The following is an 18,083-nucleotide window of genomic DNA, read 5'->3' as shown; positions in this document are numbered from 1 at the left end:
GGTCACGCGGCCTCCACCAATAAACAAAATCATTGCCAACAACACGTATTCAAACAAAGCTAGTCACTGCTAGATCATCCATTAAATACACAACGCCCAAAAGTGCATTATATCTTTCTAAAACCAATACGCTTTCAGCTTGATTATAATGAAGGATGTTAGGAAAAAAATATAGATATAATGAGTAACTGGGACCTTTGTGTTTATAAGGCGCCAGCACAGTGAAAGCAGACCAGCTGATGACAGTCATAGTCCCTCGCGTTTAGTAGGTGTGTGCGCCTCGGTGGGCTCCTCACTTTACACAATGAGATTGTTGGCCCTCCTCCTGTTAGTATGTCAAGCCCTGGGTGAAGTCAAGAAGCTTCGGCCAGTCCCACCAGTAATTTTAGGTAAGTGAGTGGCTTTGTCAACAAGGATGGTGTGTGTTGTGACGTTCACCTTCACACAACTGTTGCGTCATTGCTTTGTGTGGCTTATTCTGGATCAGCCTTCAGTGCTATGGGGATGTTATTGATTTGATTTATAAGATGTTGGTTGAGTTTATCGCCTCTGCTTGATATGTGAGTAGCTGTGAGTGTTTGGGTTTATTGACAGCGTAAATCTCGTTGGCATCCCATCGCCGTAGTAAATGCATTATATTATGATAGTATATAAGATGCAGTAGTTACCCAAAGATACAGTATATAAGATGCAGTTGTTAACCAAAGCACTCTAAAGATACAGTCTCAATCCATCTAAGATAAGAGTTCACGTGGGTGCAGGGCTGGCTATCACCAAGCACCTGCTGGCCTGATAAGGTCCTCGTGTGGTGCATGACCCACCTCACACCACCACCACTAAGATATTGGTTTGAATGTCAGGAACGCGGCTATTGTGATATGGCTTTTCCTTCAGATAGTTTAAATGCTTAAGACATTGACATTTATTTATGTGCTTCATAAGACATTGATAAATATGTATAGTGTAAGAAAAGGTTACTTGTATGTTTTCAGACGTGTTTTTTTCCTGGTTTCTGGTTAGATAATTGTGTTCATTGAGTCGTTTTTAGTTGAAGTATCGCTGGTAGAGAAAACTAAAAACATTGAAGGATTTTATGGAGATAACATTGGATGTTGTCAGGACAAAGATCCATAACATAGCAGTGGACATGATTGACTTCGTGGAGTTTACACAACATTGTTGATGTTAACTTGGCCACCTAGAGAAAACCTTCATACTAAGTGAGATAACTAAACTCAAATGAAATTTTGACTTTTCTGAAAGTTACTCTTTTGTATTGAAGATGAAATGCCAGAGACTGCAGTATTCATTCATGCCACCAATGTGGCTTCATATTTTTCATGGCAGTGAAGATAACCAGTTAATATTTGTGAGTGGTCTTTGTTGCCATCTCACTGTTTATTTAGGCTTTCCTCATTGAATAGTATCACCAGAGCCATTTAAGTGCTAGGTTTGTTCATAGCAAAGATTTAAGTGATTTTATATAATAGGACCTCATCTGGAACATCCACCAACAAGCTCTGAGGACTGGTGGGGAAGCAAACTCTCAGGAAGGGGGAAGGAAATACCTACTTTATATTATACATACTGCTTTTCTCCCTTGGGACACCAGTCCTGCAAAAGTCATGCTAACTGCTGTACATCAGTCTCTTGGCCACATGAGAGTGAAGGAATCTTCAAAATGAAATTAAACTGAATATCTCAGGTCCTAATTGACTGGACTTTGCTGTCTATGCACCTGCTAAGAGATTAACTGCTTGTGTATCATAGTGCATGGTCACGAGATCTTAAATTTTTCAGTTGGTATTGTTTTTCTGCAAACTGTTATTCACTTTCTATATATTTTCAGTAGTTTTGCACATGTGCTTAGAGCCAGTTACTTTTAAGCTATGCAGGATCATCTTGTAAATATTTTCCTGGATAGGCTCTTCCATATCAACATAAACCTGGATCCAGGGTCAGATTGAATCCCAAGTTGGATTTGGGCTTGTACAGGTTAGGCTGATTTGATTATATGATATTGATGCTAATATTTTTATTAGAACAGTGAGGTCTAGTTTATTTGAGTAGCTACCTACATTGCCAACCTATATGATGCGCTTGAATACACTTTGTTAGTGATTTTAAATATTCTTTAGAACATACCTAACTGTTATGATGGTGTGATGTTTATTCCTAACTTAAGGCATTTATATTCTCAGTAAAATGAATTCTGATAAAACACTGTGCTTTACAGCTTTTGGTTTTGAGAAAAAGTTTATCCAAAATTAATAATTTATGCAAACCCAAATATATTTACTATGTTCTATCTTGGGTGTTTTATCAGAATTAATTTTACTGAGAATATAAATGCCTTTAGTTAGGAATAAACATCACAGCATCATAATATAGGATAAGTTTCTCCATTGGTTGTCAAGCACCACATCTCCATTGCAGTGCCTGGGGATGGCGGCTCTCAGATGGAAGCCAAGCTAGATAAGCCCGCTGTTGTTCACTATGTCTGTACAAAGAAGACTGACTCTTGGTTTGACTTGTGGCTCAACATGGAGTCACTTATTCCTGGGATCATTGATTGCTGGGTGAGTACATTGTGCTGCATTCATGGTGGTTCTGAATGAAAGGGTTTAGTGTATTGAAGTATATTTTTGAAAAGGTTAGGCAAGAAAAAAATTGAGAGGAAAATTTGAATGTTATTTATTTTCCATGAAATTAGAAGATGGATATATAAAGAATAGAGCTTTTGATCCACTTCAAGATGAGATGAAAAAAAGAAATTGATGATACATACTGCAGCTCAAGTGAAGCTATTCATTATGTATGTGATTATTTTTTATTTAGTACTTGATTAAGTTTTATACATTTTTAAACATTGTATTGCAGATAGACAATATGCGCCTTGTATATGACAACACCACCAGGACCACCAGGAACTCACCAGGAGTGATGACCCGAGTGCCAGGCTTTGGCTCCACATCTACAGTGGAGTGGCTGGACCCAAGTCATCACTATCCCACCAGCTACTTTTATGATGTGGTTGAAGCCATGGTGAAGTCTCCGCTGGGCTATGTAAGGGACTCCACGATCAGGGGAGCACCGTATGACTTCCGGAAAGCTCCAAGTAGGACACGACAATTTCTCACATTGTTATGCAAAGTAATTTACACAAGCAGGTGGTGCATAATTTGAGTTATCTTTGTATATTAATGAAAACATGCTTGGATGCTTGTGAAGAAACAAGGGATGAAGCAATAGTTCTTTATTCTCAAATGTTTCTAATACCATGTTCAGTCCCTCTGAAGAAGACAATAGTTTAAGTGTTAGAGGAGTAAAGTGCTTTTCTCTTTTGCATCCCATGTTTTCTCACCACAATTCTAAGTGATGGTTGTCACAGAGGGAAAAAAAAAGGGCTCAATTATTTAATATCCACATGGCAACAGATGAACAGAAGAACTATTTCAAGGCTCTGAAGCACATGACAGAGTCAATGTACAACTCTGAGGGGCAGCGTGTGGTGTACCTGCTCCACAGCATGGGGGGCCCCATGATATGGTACTTCCTGGCTAACCAGCCACAGTCATGGAAGGACGAATATGTGGAGGGTGTCATCTCCATGGCTGGGGCTTGGGGAGGTTCCATCAAGGCCGTCAAAGTGTACACTGCAGGTAAGGTGTGAGGGATTGCATGTATATTTTGTCAGCATATCTGTGGCTTCATTCATATTGTTTTCCCCTTGTTTTATCTTCATTGCCTTGAATTTATGTTATTTATATCAAATGTCTTAATCTTCATCTGTATTGTGGTTCTCCTGTGCACTGTGTCTTTCTTTTTTCCCAATCGCATGGTATTTTCATGATGGTGGCAGACTGGTGAGTTGAAGTACAGACCTAGGTTCAGTCCTGAGGTAGTTGTCAACCTTCTGTGTTTTACTGTTTTCCAGTGTCTCTGTATCCTACAAGCTCATCAGACTTTTGTGCACCATGTAAAAGTTGGCATTAGTAGGCTTGTCATAGGACCCCTTGCTATACTTTTTTTCTCCTACATGACTCTGTCAGAGTATTGCACAATTTTTTTTTAACATGTAGAATTGATCTCAGTAGAGGATGGACATGACAGAAACTACATCAGTTATTAGTCTCCATGCTTACCATAATCACCATCTTTAATACCTATTCCATTTCAAAGATGATTAAAAGTTTGTTATAAGTTTCATACTGTATGCTGTGAGCTCTGTAGTCTTCCAGGGGACAATCTGGGGATCTATTTGATAAATCCACGGTCGATCCGAGAGGAGCAGAGATCAGCAACAAGCCTTGCCTTCTTGTTGCCCTCACCTGATCTTTGGAAGGAAGATGAAGTGCTGGTCCAAACACCTGAGAAAAACTACACCACTGCAAATTTCAAGGATATGTTTGAGTGAGTATTCTTTTTTAATTCTTTGAGTGATTGTTTTGATAATTATTATGACCAAAGATTAGTAGAGTCACACTTCCCATGCATTTTGATTCCATGATTTTCAAAATTTGCATATTTTATCTTCATAAAGTGTTTCACAATTCATATTATGTTATTTATGATGTTTTATTTTTATTTTTCTTAAAAGGAACTTACTACGGCATGTAGAATTATAGGTAAAGAATCCTTTGGAAACAGGTCCTAGTACATATACAGTGGAACTTCAGTTCATTAATTTAATTTGCACAGTTCATGATCTGAAAGCTGAAATCATTTTTCCTATAGGAACAAATGTAAAATGGATTCATTCATTCCTGGATTCCAGATGATTGTTTCTTTAAACTTCTACAACAATACTTTGTGGACAGGTTCGTACACAAAACCAATGAAAATCATTAAATCTAACACAAAAAGAGATAAACATATTATTAAACAGGTAAAATATAGTCAGATCACTGCTAATGTGAGTGTTCAGTTCCACTATCAGCTTTCATTAGATGGAATTCTCATTAGAGTTTTCATGAAAGCAATGGCAGAAAATGATTATGGTTATGACCTGGCTGAGACAGGCTCCAAAAAAATTTTATTATTTCCAGACTACCTATAACATTTTAATCTTTTTAATGCATACGAGTATAACTGAAGGTAATGAATGCATACAGCAGTTATGGCTGCAGCCCACCCTCATCACTAAACTCACATCACTGTGTATAGCAACAGCAATGCCAGCAGTGGCTGCTGCAGCCAGCCTTTCTCCTCACTAAACTTACATCACTGTGTGTGGTGGCAGTTGTGGGATGCCCTTTTCCCTGCAAAACTAGTATCACTGAAGATGGTGGGGCTGGTGGTAGTAGCACACTTGCTCCCACGACATTAGTGTTACCCTACTCCATGTTATGGACTTCCTTGCAGTTTACTGCAGGCCATCCCCATGTTAGGCCTTCAGTTCCCCACGTTAAAGTACGACTTGTAGGCAAACTAACCCTGAGCATTAAATGCAACTCACATTTAATTTAACCATATGTTGACATGTGAGTTGCCAAAAGCTGCTGCACACCTCATGGCATAGCAGAACAATTGCTTGCTTCAGACTACAATGTAGAGCTTTTACTGTTGCTTTCACCCTAATTACAGAGAAAGAGAGTCAGTCCTATTCCTGTAATTGTCTTTGACTCATTAGAAGGAAGGAGTAGAGTATATATTATAAGTTGGTGAGAGAGCTGAGTTTAGAGAATCCCCAGACTCAATGAATGATTTTCCTGGAGAGACATAAATTGCAGCATTTGCTGCAACTTTTAACACCACAAAAGGTGACAGTGAATGAGAACTGAAATGAAGTTCATGTGGTTGTGAACTTGAGTTTGGTAAAACAACACAAGTAATGCAATTGGCTTCATATCATGCTTGAATTGGATAGGTTGGGAGTACCAGCTTTTCTGAGTCTGGCAACTGCTGCCAATTTCAGTGCTGGGAAATAAATACACTGCTCTGTGCAAAACCAGGGTACAAATTTGGCAGTTTGGTGGTTGCCATTGCTGATCTTGGTGACTCGTAGCTGGAATTTGGCAAATGTAAACTGTCCTGATTATCCCATCTTGTTGCCCCATGTTATTGCTGGCATGCATGTTTGTTACCTGAGGCATTTTTTGTTAGGAAATTTTGTTCATGATGAGAGAAGTTCCAGTGTATGTATAATTTTTCTCATGTCTTTGTTATGAATTTACATCTCATGTGAGAGACTGATTAATTATGAGATTTGAGATTTTTCTTTATATATGTGTAGCTCACTGACAATGTTTGCAGGGCACTGAACTTGCCTGATGCATATAACATATACCTGGACACCAAGAACCTGCTGAAGGATGCACCGCCACCAGGAGTGGATCTTTATTGTCTTTATGGACATGGCATCAACACTGTGGAAAAGTAAGTGCATTGACCTTCCATGAATCTTGTCAGCAGACTGCTTGGGCACCTCTGCAGTCTGTGTAGATTGTAGATGGTGTCAGCATTTCAATAAATCAGTTTTACACAACTCATATTGTTCCTGGTGGAGCCAGCTTTAGCATCAATTACTCAAGCTGCCTTCAGATGGGTGATGTAAAGATATTTGTAATGAACCATGGTTAACTTTTTTTTATCTTTTTTTTTTTTTTTAAGCTAGGTTTATTGCTTTTATGATTTCCTGCAGCTGTTTGCTTTGGAACTTATTGCTTATGGTTTATTGTTACTTTCTTGAAGAATTTTGTAAATTCATGTATGGGGGCCTGGCAGAGATTCATGGTTTAGGAAACAGGTCTCTCACATGATGATGTGCTCTTTGAATCTAAGATGATGTAGTACCTAATTTAAAGGTTTTAGTTGCAAAGAATTTTTAAATAGTATACTTGTCTTCAAGGGTTGCTGACTGTAAAAGCAATTCTTACTTCTTGTGTTATTTAGTGTAGAATGTAGATTATGTCACGTATTCTGTAGCAAATGTTTACACACACACACACACACACACACACACACACACACACACACACACACACACACACACACACACACACACACACACACTGCATTCCACTACATGAATAAAGACATGATGAGAAGGATAATTACCACTATGATTAGGCCCAAGTTGGAATATGCTGAATCAATGTGGTATTCCCATAAGAAGAAACATGCAAAAAAAATTAGAAAGGTTACAAAGAATGGCAACGAAGATAATTTCAGAGGTGGAAGAATTAACATATAAAGACAAGTTAAAGGAAATGAATCCCCCAACGTTAGAACAAAGAAGAGAAAGGGGAGACAATACTAATTTATAAATTATGGAATAGTGTGGAAGAAATAGATAATGAGATACTGCTGCTAAGAGAAGTAGGAAACACCAGATACACATGAGGGCACAGCAGAAAACTAAGAAAATGAAGATGCTTGTGTAACATACAGAAATATAGTTTCCCTCAGAGAAATATAGAAGTTTGGAACAGGTTCAGTGAGGATGTATTGGCAATGAATGTGCACAACTTCAAGAAAAAACTGGACAGATGTAGATATGGAGACAGGACCACACAAACATAGCTCAGACCCTGTAAATACACTCATGATAAGTGAAGTAACAGCTCATGGATGTTTTGGTGATTAAATTATCTCTCTATGACATAGCTGTGATGAGGATAATGCAGGGCAGGATAACTGTGCTTTATAGTGGTGTGGACATGTTCATTCTTAGATTTCCTTTATTTTTGAAAGATTCAGTCTGTCTTTGCTGATAATGTGAAGTCACAGAGCAAAATGAAAAAAGATTCATGTAATTCAATGGATGTGAGCAGTAGTTAGATTTTCAGAATGAAAGAAAGTAGGAGTAAAAGTGATAACCTAATCTGAGTTTGGTGCAAATGTGTTAGGATATTGCTTCAGTGTCTTGTTTGCAGCTTTCAAGCTATTTGTTTGTTTTTTTGTGTTATCCTGGTTGCTTTTGGAAGTATTGGCTATGACATCCTTCTCTGTTTTCCCCATACTTTCATGACTTTTTTACTAACTTCATTGGCTGTGTTTCAAACTCTAGTGCAAGTTGCACATAAATTAAACTATTTTTTTCTGTTCTTTGACACAGACTAGTCTACCAAGAAGGCTCATTTCCTGATAAACCAGATCTTGTGTTTGGGGAAGGAGATGGAACAGTAAACCTTCGCAGTGCCCAAGTCTGTGAATCGGTAAGTTATCATTTGTAGTTTATTATTCAAAACATGTTGAAGCATATGCCATGCAACTACCTCATGTAGTGTGGTCAGTGAGGATCATTCTTCTCTCCCTAAGAAATCCATAAACTAAGATGTGAGGGAATGCATATTGGTGGGTTTGTGAGTGAGTGTGTGTGCATGTGTGTGCCTTGTCTGTGGAGGATGGAAGGATGTTGGTGTGATATATGCAGATATGTTTAATAAGAATGAAGACTGTGTAGGAAAGAATTAGAGATGACTTCAAGGAACACCAGAATAAATATAAATATTCTGCATCCTTAGGAATAAAACATTTTTGAAAATGTTTTAAAGTAGCCACCACATATTCACTTTGCTGTTGGTAATATTGTCATTCATAAGGGTGTGTTTTTGAAGGAAGGTGAAGGTGCATTGTACATAAACTTGATACTGTGGTTGAATTACACCTTTGTATGTATCAATATATATATATATATATATATATATATATATATATATATATATATATATATATATATATATATATATATATATATATATATATATATATATGTTCTTAATGATATGCAAACTAGTATCCTTTCATGTGCAGCATTCTTAAACTCTTGTTTTTTGATGTACAAGTAGTGGATTGCAAATGTTCAGTGGTAGTGTAGCTTATTAATAGAAAATTTGTTTAAAGACTTTCATGTATTTTCATCTATATCAGAAGCTTTGGCATTCAGTGGGTGTTTCTCATACAGCTGAAGAGATGATTGTGATCAGTCTGTGCTTTTTTTTTTTTTTTTTTTTTTTTTTTTTTTTTTTTTTTTTAATGACTGGTGCTTGCAGCAATCCAGTGAACATCACTCAAAATGTTTAGAAGATGCATTAAGTTATTCACCTTCAGCATTACAATAACAAGTCCATAGTGCTTTTTGTTCCTTATTTATAGATGAAAATAAGATCTATGTAAATTTGAGATGTGACCAAGTAGAATAAGTGCAGTACTTATGGTTATTTATCTTGTTAAATTTCTTTACTTGAGTAAGACTGACCAAGGGCATAAAAAAGTATTTTTTGATAATTTGAGATGATGACTTGGGGCAGAATTTTGTATGATAATTGAAAGAGAAACTAAGCAAACTAAACATGAAGTGGAGAGATGATACTGAAAAGTTTGTAAGTAGAATGTGGCAATGGTTAGCATTGTGCCCGGACTCATGAAGATTGGGAGGTCCAGCTGTGGACATATAGGTTATATTATAATGGATGATGTTGATTTTTTTTTTTTTTTTTTTTTTTTTTTTTTTTATGTAGGAGGGACACTGGCCAAGGGCAACAAAAATCTAATAAAAAAAACTCCACTGAGATGCCAGTCCCAAAAAAGGGGCCAAAGCTGTAGTCAAAAATTGAAACCTCCCTCTTGAAGGAATTCAAGTCAGGAAGGTGGAAATACCAAAGCAGGCAGGGAGTTCCAGAGTTTACCAGAGAAAGAGATGAATGATTGAGAATACTGGTTAACTCTTGCATTAGAGAGGTGGACAGAATAGGGGTGAGAGAAAGAAGAAAGTCTTGTGCAGTGAGGCCGTTGGAGGAGGAAAGGCATGTAGTTAGCAAGATCAGAAGAGCAGTTAGCATGAAAATAGTGGTAGAAGACAGCTAGAGATGCAACATTGAGGCGATGAGAGAGAGGCTGAAGACAGTCAGTTAGAGGAGAGGAGTTGTTGAGATGAAAAGCATGACTGATGTGACAAAAGTACAAGTGGTAAGAAAGGGTTGATATATTGTAGAAGCTGAGTTAAAGTAGAGGAAAGCTTGTTCCAAATAATGGAACATGTATGTTAAAATGTTATTATGTAGGTATTTATGCTTTTGCAGTGAATTCTGCAGAAGCAGGTGGATGAGGAAGATGGAAGTAAGGATGTGAGAATTTAATGAGGAGATATTGGAGAGATAGACATGTTTGTATGTAGTTAAGAAAAAAAAAAGAATGAAAAGTAGAATGGATATGTTAATAGGAAGATGCTCAGCAGACTATTTGACAGTGAGAAATTATAAAGAAAAGGTACTATGCATTAGGGCATTAGGATTCAGAAAATTATGAAGCTAACTAGTAGCAAATCAGAGTAAGTACACCATTAAAGTTGTGAGGAGGATTAGGCAAGGATAAAGTATATGTATTTTGGAGAGATGGATTGGAGGACTATTGGTTAGCAAGGTAATGTTGAATAATTGCTGTATGTTTGAAATTTTCCTTCTTGCAGTTTGCATCAAAACAAAGGCAGAAGGTGCATGCTAAAGCATTCCCAGTGATGGAGCACATGGCCATCTTGAAGGATGTCGACAGCATCTCGTATGTCGTAGAAACGCTCACAAACATTACCCAGAAGAACGAGGAGGCTGCTGCCAAGGCCACTCAGGTGGAGGCTTTGGAAAAGCAAAGAGAGAAAAATATGGTGGATCAGCATCTTTTCCACATCTTATATAAGAAAAAGAACTTTAAAAGAAATGATATTAGTTCAGCATCTTTCTGGAAGGTCTTGAATATGAATGCCATGCCTAATGTGTTGTGATGAAACATAACTGTGTTATTAACAAATGAAAGCTGTCAGATCCACCACAAGTTACCTCTACCTTAGTATATTGTTGATAGAGTCCCAGAGATGTTTGATGACTGTTCTCATGTGATACCTTTTCTCCTGTGTGTCAGTGTTTGGTCTTTTTGGTCAAAGATTGATCCTCAGAAAAGGATGTTCTTGCTAGTATGGAGAGATAGAAATTGCACTCAGTTGAATTTCCACTAATTGAATACTTTAGTGAATGTATATGTGTATATATATATATATATATATATATATATATATATATATATATATATATATATATATATATATATATATATATATATATATATGTATGTATATGTATGTATATGTGTATATATATATATATATATATATATATATATATATATATATATATATATATATATATATATATATATATATATATATATATATATATATATATATATATATATATATATATATATATATATATATATATATTAATTGTATCTGTATTTGTTTTTATGGATATATCTATGTTCAAATATTTTTACTATATGCAATTTTTTACTTTTTTTTCCTTATTTTGTTAATTTCATTACAGTACTTTATATATTTATGCAAATTGCTCAACATACACTATGTTTTAATGTTTTGTAATTCTTTCCCAGACGTTGTCATTACTTTTTGAAGTATAAAATCACTAAGTGTTGGAGAGCAATAGCATTCCCTCTCACATGCACAGCACAACACATTTGCTTGTTGCACAAATCTGAAACCAGCACATGAATATACTATGTATGTAACTTTTTTAATGTTTTGCAAAGCATCATGCTGTCAATTTTTTTTGCTTATACTGGGAGGAAGTTCATGCATGCAGTCAACTTTGAAGAGTTTTCTTGGTTTCCATTAGCTGCTTACCTAGTTTCATTGTCTTGATAGCTGGACTTCAGCACACTGCTTCATGCTGTGGTCTTATATAAGTATTGCAGTGAATGCTCTAGTCAACAATAAACCTCAAATTTACCTGACCAGTAGCAATGTTGCTTGCTATATTCTACTCAAAAGATGAAAGAAAAAAATGTGCAATTCACAGTTTATTTGACAAAGGATTAAATGTTAAATGTAGTGAAAAAGAAGAATGTTGAGAATTTTGAATTTTGTATTTTGAATGATGTGTGTATGTAGGTATGTATCACTGCTCATTGTTAGGTATTCCAAGGTTTCTGAATGCCCATAGCAAAGTGATTGAGTGCTGTGAGTGTTGAGGGAAGGACTCAGCAGGTGCTGTATTATTATTTTTTTATTTATTTATTTATTTATTTTTATTTATTTATTTTATTTTTTATTTATTTATTTTTTTTTTATATGTAAGTAACGAAATAGACATGGAAGTTTGAAGTGTGGAGTGTGATGAATGGAATGGTGAATGAGTGTGCAAGGATAGAATAGAGGCAAATGAATGAAAAAAATATGCACTTCACATGATAGTTAAGAGATAGTGAAAAATAGAAATGTTAGAAATACTTGAACTATATTGTGGGAAGTTTCCAGAGCATGCAATGTGTGCTGTGAAGTGTTTTGGCAGCTGTAAAGAGAGATATGACTGCATTCTCTATAGTACAGAAACTGATAGAGAAAGGATAATTGTGAGGTCATGTGTATTTTGATTTTTTTTTTTTTCTTCTAGCAGTTTGAGACGAGTGAAAACTTACTTAAAGGAAGAGTAACAAATAAAGTTTTTAAAACATGTCAGTGAAAAAAAAAAAAAATGAAGCTCTGAAATTAAGTAGGAGAAAATTCATTAGTTTTGTAAAAAGCGTAATGAAGAGGCAGGAAGGAGTAGCATGCATTTTTTTAGGTATTACTACAGTATTATGGAAGGGTGGCAGTGAAAGTTTGTGCCAAGTTGCAGTGGAGTAATTGTTGTCTCATAACAGCAGTGCATGCAGCTCTCAATGTGAAGCCTCTGGGTATCTCAGGAAGTGTACATGTTTATGTTCATGGGGCCATGGTTATGTAGTTACTGTTTTAGTAACCAGGAGATGGAAAAGTGTCAGTCCCATCTCAGAATCACATGTTAATTCTAGATTACCGAGCAAACTGAAAGGCATCAAGTTGGAGGTACTGAAAATTGCCTATTCCATGTTCTGACAAGTCATGCATTGTTTTACTCTATTTTAACTTTTAGATTAACTTACTATTTTATCCTCTGTTTGCAAGTACAAGTAGATATTTTTTTTTTTTTTTTTATCTATGTATACTGAACAGATGGCATTATTCGTGGGTAGCCTTGCAGCATAACCAGACCAGAAGCAGCAAAGATGTGCAACAAGATTGACGTGATTTGCTTTGAAATAAATGGTTTATTCTTAAGTGTTGACGCGTTATCTCTATCCTTGAGCTGAGAACGTTCCGTGCTGGATATAACTCAGTTGACCTGAGTCAAATATGTATTTTTGTTCCTTTACTCGTATAGCAGGTCTAAAAGAGGATTTGCTGTAACAGCATCGATCCACCAAATCCGGGTAATGTGTTCCCTTGCACACTATCGAGGGGTACTTTTGAGGATGGAGGTGTAACAATAAACCCTGACAAGGTCACGCAAAGGAAAAAGTCGATCAGCAAGATTGAACTGGTTCTGGTGTGTAGCATTCACACCTGGTTTGGCGAATGTGACTCATGTATATGAATACAATGTAGGGTTCTAAACAAAACGTTTATTTTATTTACCAATAAGATTATTTACAGTCAATGTGCGCATGCCAGAACGCACTGCATCAAAATGTTGCCACGTACAGTATCTATACACCTATCTGTCTCAGACCCTTATTTCCATTTATCATGTCCCTGTTAACGAAACAATGTACTGTATGTATGAAAGGAGTATGACACAAAGTCTGCATCTCTGATAGATCGATAGGCAGGTGCAGTAAATAATAATCTGGCGGTATCTGGAAGACTACGTCATTGATCTCAGGGTACAGGAGACGGGGGCCTTCACTCCGCCTGGCCAGTCCCCCGCATCGACGAGGGTAGAGAATACACTCCCGCTCCTCAGTGCGTCACTACACGTGCGTCCTCATTTCATTAACATCCCCAAGCAAAATGTTTGCGCATAATTTTTTAGGAGTCTGAAGACAGTCCTCCCTAGGATTGCAGTGTGCGATCTTCATGTTGGCACAGTAACGGGAGGCACCAAGGCACTCTACCACCACCACCTCCGCTACTACAGGCCCAGCCACCGCCACTTGCAGGTGAGTCCCTCTAGGCATTTTTCTTGTGATGTAACGCGTGACAGGTGATGGCAGTGGACAGGGAGTGTGATGTACACCCTGTCCCTTGATGTACCTCTTTTCTGAAGGTGTTATTGGTTAGTGTGGGCATAAGGAACCTGTCCTCTGGTGTTTATTTATATGTGTTTATATGTGCGTGTCCTTCACCTGTGTCACCGTCTGGGATTTACGTTTTTAAGTGACATGATAGGTGGTGGTGTTATGCAAGACAAGACTCTCTCTCTCTCTCTCTCTCTCTCTCTCTCTCTCTCTCTCTCTCTCTCTCTCTCTCTCTCTCTCTCTCTCTCTCTCTCTCTCTCTCTCTCTCTCTCTATATATATATATATATATATATATATATATATATATATATATATATATATATATATATATATATATATATATATATATATATATATATATATATATATATATATATATATATATATATATATATATATATATATATATATATATATATATATATATATATATAATTTTATTGTATTATTATTATATTGTTATATGTTATATACTATTATATTATTATATTTTATTAAATTATTATTATTTATTTTTATTATATTTATTTTTATTTATTTTTCCCCTTTCCTGTCACATCAAAGACCATACCAATTAACGGTTGGGTCAGGAAATCTATGCGTTTATTTTTACACACACACACACACACACACACACACACACACACGCACACACACACACACACGTGGCAATACGAGCGCTGCATCTCAAGGTATGGATTATTTTTATGATCGCCGACGCGCTTCCTTGCAAGGCATTGATGTATTCATGTATGCGTTCTCATGTGCATTTTTGTTACCATTATCAGTTGCTTTATTTTTTTTAGACACCGAATCATCTAGTAAGCTGATCTATTCATGTATCTATTAGTATATTGAGGTATTTATTAATGCATTTATTTGTATATTTGTATTACGTTGACAATATTAAGATTAAAATGATAAATTCGTAGTTAGGTAAGCATTTTGAAGTGTCGATTCCTTTTTGAAGTTGCAGATGAATTACTAAATTTCTACCTGTAGCTTATAAATCGTAACGATGTTAAAACTTACCCTCGTATTATGTTTAACATCATCTTTAACCCACTTTCCTCTTTACAAATGTCTCCTAAACTTCTTGCATGAGACGAAAATTATCTTCTTGATCCTGAAAAAAATAGATTAGTAAATAAAGTAAATAAATAAATGAATAAGAAAAATAACGTGTAAGGAAGTAAAAGTAGGTAAAAAGAAAGACAGAAAGAAAGAAGAGAATAATACCGATGTGTTTATAGTAGACATGGTTAGTTTCCTTCAAACATCAGCAGATGGGTTGTGCAGTAGGAGTGTCACATCTTAGCGGATGCGTTGCTGTTAAGTATTCGTATTACGCAAAATAGTAGCCCATATTATCTTTTTTTTATTTTATTTTTTTTATCTGGCGTTCTGAAGAGTCTGAGGCGTGAGTGAGACGGATAAGGTATGTGGAAATATTAGTTTAGAGGGTTTGTAGGGCAGATCAGCGTGCCTCGGCTGGCTGTCAAGTGTTTAGCAGTGAGGCTTAGATTGTGTCTGTCATGTTGTGTGAGTGTGCTCTAGGGGGCGGGGCATGTTACGTAATGGTTGGATGGACGGGCTCTCTCTCTCTCTCTCTCTCTCTCTCTCTCTCTCTCTCTCTCTCTCTCTCTCTCTCTCTCTCTCTCTCTCTTACCGTGTTACTCCTTTTTGCTTTTGAATATTTCTGTATCATATCTCACACACATTCATAACAATTTCAAACAGGAGAAAACACACACACACACACACACACACACACACACACACAGACACACCCCGGCAGCACGATACATCTTTCCGACCCCACGCCACGCACGGCCTGGTGGGTATCGATGGGCTGCTGTGGCCTTGAGCTCCATGTGACGCGGAAGGAGGTCAGGGTCGCGGTAGGGCGGAGACAATCGCTCTATGGGTCGGGTACATCACTGACGCCGCAGTGTACAATCGCGGTGATATGCGTGGTGTGTCAACCGTTGTGCCTCAGCCGTGTAGTGTCTCAACTAATGTGTTTTGACCTTAGTTGCAGTGCTGTAACACTTTTAAGTATAGTGTTAAGTGCCCACAAGGGTCCACGCATCCGCAACAAGAGTCAGGCGGCGGTGGTTGTGGTTTCACTCTTTGCTATTAACTACTTTGCTGTCCGGTCAAGGTAAAAATGGTTACAACACGTCGAAAACTCCAAGTTTCATGGTGCTGTAAGGTTGCGGCCCCTGGGTGTGGTTGTGGCGGGCGCTGTGATGCAATCCCGCGCCCCTTGTAGCTCGGCAATCGGCTGCTGGTGCAACAAATACCTGAAGGAGAGAAAAAAAGAAAAAGAAAAACGGGGATTCTAAACGGAGAAACGAGGAGAAATCGTGTGAAGGTCGAACGTTGCCATCGAAAATGTTGAGTGGTTTTTTGGCTCTCCTCCCCTTATGACTTGGCGGCTGGCGTGGTGTTGTGACGCGGGTGACACTTCCTCGCTCAGGAACGAGTGAATTGTCTTTAGGTCGAGGTCACATCGTGGACAGAGAGAAGAATTCTATTTAGTAGCTATAGTAGATTAGTAATGTGTTCTTACGTATGTAGGAGACTAGTCAAGGGCTGAAACAAATAGATGAATAGGTAAATGAATTAATAAATAAAAGTAAAAAAAATATAAATGTAAGAAGCAAGAAATCAGGAAAAAAAACGTTGAATTGTTGCTCCCGGAAAACATTGTAAAAGAAAGGTGCTTCAATCGAGTTATTAATAAAAGCATGCGCACCCATCGATGGTCCTCATACAGAGATACTTTAAAACAACACGTCAGCAGTGTACAGAGAGCCACAGAGATCCCTGGGTGGGTAGTGTGGATGAAGGATGTGACGGCAGGATATCCTTTTTCCAGACAGCCTTCATGGGGACCGGTGTCGAGGGTTAGGTGACGCAACTGTGGAGGAAAGACGAGATTGGCACCATACAGCAGCAACGCCGGTGCTTGCGGGTGTGGTGCGTGCGGTCCGCGGTTGTCTCAGCATCTCAGCACACTCGGCACGCTGACCATAAATTCGTACCCAGAAGTACCTTTACCTATAGTTATCCATAATGAGGGTACAAGAATGGCTTGGAAAAAAAAAAGTGTCCTCAAGAGTCTAGACAAGCTGAATGGGGACTGTGCTCACTCACCAGTCTTCGTGTGGAAGTGCTTCTATTTGTCTGTGTTCCTTACCTTAAGTCCCGAGAAGTGCTTAGTTCTCCCCGAGAGTTTACTTTTGACCGCGTTTTGGGGATTTTCTTTGTCGTGGGACGGTTGTATTTGGGTCACACGAACCGCTTCAGTGCCATGGACAATTCCCAAACTCTGTAAAATCTATTGTTAGTCAGAAGAGAGAAAATGGGTTGTAAACTGTAGCGGATGAGTGACATCAAGACATTTTTAACACATTGGTTATGAAAATATCCTCCAAAATTTTATAAAGTCTTCTAACAGTATCCAGAATAAAAAAAAATAAAATAAAAAAAAACTGATATCGTTGTACTGGAAGCATTAAAATATACAAAGCAGGACGTGTATCTGCAACAGCACCAATAGAAATCATATATTACTGGCTGAGAAATGCAACAAAAGTCTTAACCGCAGTTCTTACTAAGTAACTCGAATTAATGAGAACATTCTGAACCTAACCAGACGAAACCTGCAGACGTGAGCAGTATGCCGACAGTACCGTGGTCTTGTGTACCTCATGTGATCTGTATCAGGAGCGCAGGAATCCTTACAGCCATCCTCCCAGGAGAGGACACCTTATCTGTATCTCATCATCCGGTTAGGTGTGAAAATATAGTGCTCCTGGATGATAAGGTAATCCGGCGATCCCAGGGTGTGTGTGTGTGTGTGTGTGTGTGTGTGTGTGTGTGTGTGTGTGTGTGTGTGTGTGTGTGTGTGTGTGTCCCTGTACACAATGCCACTACGACGACACCTGGCCAGAGAGAGAGAGAGAGAGAGAGAGAGAGAGAGAGAGAGAGAGAGAGAGAGAGAGAGAGTCTTCTTAAAAGATA

General features: G+C 37.6%; 2 protein-coding genes across 2 annotated transcripts in view; both read left to right on the top strand.

The window, feature by feature from the left end:
* Positions 1 to 209: 209 nt before the first annotated feature.
* On the top strand, positions 210 to 10,975 carry LOC135104151 (phospholipase A2 group XV-like). The gene is made up of 8 exons (XM_064011207.1): positions 210 to 389; positions 2,437 to 2,579; positions 2,881 to 3,118; positions 3,438 to 3,662; positions 4,242 to 4,413; positions 6,256 to 6,378; positions 8,060 to 8,159; positions 10,412 to 10,975. Exons 1-8 carry the CDS (start codon positions 305 to 307, stop codon positions 10,718 to 10,720), a joined length of 1,395 nt encoding a protein of 464 aa, XP_063867277.1. The 5' UTR covers positions 210 to 304; the 3' UTR covers positions 10,721 to 10,975.
* A 2,728-nt stretch (positions 10,976 to 13,703) lies between these two features.
* The window catches only part of LOC135104147 (snake venom 5'-nucleotidase-like), a 90,329-nt gene continuing 85,949 nt past the window's right edge, over positions 13,704 to 18,083 (top strand). Inside the window, exon 1 of the mRNA XM_064011198.1 lies at positions 13,704 to 13,971. The gene's annotated coding sequence lies outside the window, so the exon portion shown is untranslated. The remainder of the gene's footprint in view (positions 13,972 to 18,083) is intronic.

The sequence above is a fragment of the Scylla paramamosain genome, chromosome 10 (genome assembly GCF_035594125.1).
Source record: "Scylla paramamosain isolate STU-SP2022 chromosome 10, ASM3559412v1, whole genome shotgun sequence".
NCBI classification, from domain to species: Eukaryota; Metazoa; Arthropoda; class Malacostraca; order Decapoda; family Portunidae; genus Scylla; species Scylla paramamosain.
Note: the sequence above shows the minus strand (reverse complement) of the source record. Positions and strands in the feature narration are given on the sequence as shown.

Excerpts from the sequence above, each read along its gene's own strand:
- LOC135104151 (XM_064011207.1), top strand. The coding sequence starts at position 305 with ATGAGATTGTTGGCCCTCCTCCTGTTAGTATGTCAAGCCCTGGGTGAA. Across the intron at positions 2,580-2,880 it reads CTGGGATCATTGATTGCTGG|ATAGACAATATGCGCCTTGT; the intron begins GTGAGTACATTG and ends ATTGTATTGCAG. Across the intron at positions 4,414-6,255 it reads AATTTCAAGGATATGTTTGA|GGCACTGAACTTGCCTGATG; the intron begins GTGAGTATTCTT and ends CAATGTTTGCAG.